This window comes from Xyrauchen texanus, chromosome 15 (assembly GCF_025860055.1).
Source record: "Xyrauchen texanus isolate HMW12.3.18 chromosome 15, RBS_HiC_50CHRs, whole genome shotgun sequence".
NCBI classification, from domain to species: Eukaryota; Metazoa; Chordata; class Actinopteri; order Cypriniformes; family Catostomidae; genus Xyrauchen; species Xyrauchen texanus.
In genome coordinates this window covers 1,151,417-1,154,843 of record NC_068290.1, presented here as the reverse complement: position 1 = coordinate 1,154,843, position 3,427 = coordinate 1,151,417, and the positions used below count along the sequence as shown (strand labels likewise).

The window sequence follows — 3,427 nt, the reverse complement described above, 5'->3', positions numbered from 1 at the left end:
GGAGGGTGTTTTGGTGCCCGTGTCGCCTCTCTTTAACTCACAAAAGGCCTGTTTGCTCTGGATTGCCAAGTGCTAAAGGAGCCTCTGGAAAGCAGTCAATATATCATGAAAGCGCCGGCCATATGGTGCAACGAGGGGCTCAAGATGAACACACACGTAGATGCACAAGGAATGTCAACAGTATGTGTGGAAATCAAGTTGATACTAAAATAAATAAAAAATAATGTAACAATGTCAGTAGTTCTGTGATATTGATAGTATCAAGTGCCAAATTAGTAGTAATAATTAGCTTTATTTAATTGGCTATTTCAGATCTGTTAATGAGAGAACTGTAGTACTTGACACAGCACGCTTAAAAATAACTCGCCACGGCTTTACCGAATCTTCCCCAAACAAGGTCAATAAAAAAACAGCACAAAAATTTTTCTACAAAAAATGAAAAACTGTGATTTTACTTCTATTTACTTGTATTTGTTTTACTGATTTGCTTGTCTATTTTAAATTCAATGCCATCTTTTATGGATATTTACATGGTAAAATCCAGGTTAATATATAATAATAATAATAATAATAACAGGTAACCTACATCATATGTTTAAAATAAAATAAAATAAAAATAATAACATAAAATAAAATAATATAATTAAATAAACAATAAAATAGAATAATAAAAATAATTAATAAAATTAAGATAAATAAAATTAAAACTTGAAATAAAATAATAATATAATTAAATTAACACTAAAATAATAACATAAAATAAAATTATATAATTAAATAAGCAATAAAATAAAATTATTACTTAATAAAATTAAGATAAATAAAAAAAACTTGAAATAAAATAATAATCAAATTAAATTAACACTAAAATAATAACATAAAATAAAAAAAATAAAACATTTAAATAAGCAATAATATAAAATAAAAAATAGTGATACATGTAAAAAAAAAAAAACATAAAATAAAATAAAATAATATAATTAAATAAACAATAAAACATTATAATAAAAAAATAATAATGGCAAAATAAAATAAAACAATATAAAATAAAATAATAAACTTAAATGAACAATAAAATAAAATAACAAAATAACACAATTAAAAATTAAATAAACAATAAAATAAAAAATAGTGATGCATGTAAAAAGAAACATGAAATAAAAAATTACATTTTTATCAAATAAAATTATAATAATGATTATTTCAAATAAAAAATAAAAAAAAATTATAAAATTAAATTAAATAATTAAATATAATAAAATAATACAAATTCAAACCGATTGTGGACTGGCTCTTTTTTAAAAGTCAGTAATATAAAAATGTTTTTCAGACAGCGAGCGGATATTTTTACTGAAAAACACATAAATGACATAAATGATGACTTGTTGCTGCATGTGAAAGTTTTGCCAGAGTGACGGCGTTCCCGTGTGAAACAGCGAGTACAGGGACTTACCAAAGTCGGCGAGTTTGAGTTCGCCCGTGTCGCCGATGAGCAGGTTTTGTGGTTTCAGGTCGCGGTGGAGAATGTACCGCTGATGGATGTAAGACAGACCCCTCAGTAACTGGAACAGGAACAGCTGCGGAAACAAACCAGTCAAATATTAAGAAACATCACGACTGGATTTTCATATGTAGGTGAACTGTTCCTTTAATGCTTGGCATCAGTTTGAAAAAGAACAAGACTGGCATGTTTTTCTCCCTCCAAGAAATTCAGACGCCCTCGCTGTCGACCGCAAACCATCAAAGTCTCGGCCAATTAGGCGAAGCACGAAAGCGAGTTGGCTCTGTCTGGCATCTGGAGTCACTGGGGTCAAACAGGAGTAATAATATGGTGCCACTATCACTGAGATTAGCGGGGGGGTCACGCGTTGACTCGAGTATAGCAAAACACATTTCTCAAGACTGTCCTTCCTCGTTAAGAGAACGCTTCAACCGCGCAAGTCTGCGTTTCTTTTGTGTGTCCAGATAATACGTCAAATGCAGAGCGAGAGGAGCATTCGTGAATTAAATATTTATGAATATTCACAACTATTTTTAGGATTAAATTACAAATAAGCACAATTGTAAGTATTGTGATATTTTGTCCCTTTTTCTCACAATGTTGGAACGCCCAATTCCCGCTACTTAGTAGGTCCTCGTGGTGGCGAGGTTGCTCGCCTCAGTCCGGGGTGGCAGAGGACGAGTCTCAGTTGCCTCCACTTCTGAGACCGTCAATCCGCGCATCTGATCACGTGACTCGTTGTGCATGACACCGTGGAGACTCACAGCATGTGGAGACTCATGCTACTCTCCACGATCCACACACAACTCACCACACGCCCCATTGAGAGAACCACTAATCACCACCACGAGGAGGTTACCCCATGTGACTCTACCCTCCCTAGCAACCGGCCCAATTTGGTTGCCTAGGAGACCTGGCTGGAGTCACTCACCACACCCCCCATTGAGAGAGAGAACCACTAATCACCACCATGACGAGGTTACCCCATGTGACTCTACCCTCCCTAGCAACCGGGACGAATCTAAGCGGGACAAAACAAAGGTCAGGATTGAGTCGGGAAGGGCGGGACATCCGAGGGCGTAAACGTCTGACGCTCTCCCTGGAATATCAATAAACCCTCCAATCTGACGGATTTCACTGCATAGAGATATGCATTTCATAACGGACTTGGTAAGTGTGAGGGGCCGTTCACACAGGACACGTTTTTGGCCATCGTTTAATGACATCTGCTTAAGACGGTAATAAGAAGTGCTACGTGACACAATCACAGCCAATCAGAACACATTATGATATTTGACATGCAGTTACGGTGATTTTGGACCAATGAGAGCTCACAGTCTGTCAGTCCTGTTGCTCGTCACTTGTCGTGTCTGGTTGGGACATAATCTTGCTTTAACATGCAAGAGATAAAGCTAAAATGATTTACAAAATAACATTTGAACGGACGTTAAGCAGTTCCACACATGCGTCAATGATGCAGCACTCGTGCTTTTTATCTTTTAAACGATTAAATAAAACATTCAAAATACAATTTACACCAAACAATGACTTGAATACTCCTCTACTATGATGCAAGTGTGGGTGCGATTGCAAAGCTTGGTCAGTGACACCGTTTTGACGTCCTTTCTCCCAAATTTGTCGTGCAGGCTACTCCTGGTGAACAAGGTTTGTAATGAACACCCGCCAAATGTGGATTTCTCACGCGGAGCGGCGAGTGATTTAAGACTTCTCGGAGTGACATATGACAAGAAATTAGACACAAAGACGTGCGTTTGATGAAACACGTGTGTTTATATTTTCAACTTACTAAATAACAGCAAATTCTGTTTATTGTTTGTTGTCCAATGTCGGACACTTTAAAGAGCTGGAGTCAGTTTCGGGTATCGAAGTCAATTCTGGAACTCGTACTTCCCAATCTAAACCTTA

General features: G+C 36.0%; 1 protein-coding gene across 4 annotated transcripts in view; it reads right to left on the bottom strand.

The window, feature by feature from the left end:
* The window catches only part of LOC127655747 (cyclin-dependent kinase 14), a 107,796-nt gene that overhangs the window by 60,781 nt on the left and 43,588 nt on the right, over positions 1-3,427 (bottom strand). For all 4 annotated transcript variants that reach the window (XM_052143714.1, XM_052143716.1, XM_052143717.1 and 1 more), the window contains exon 7: positions 1,454-1,577. In XM_052143714.1, the coding sequence (XP_051999674.1) occupies positions 1,454-1,577 (124 nt within the window). The remainder of the gene's footprint in view (positions 1-1,453; positions 1,578-3,427) is intronic.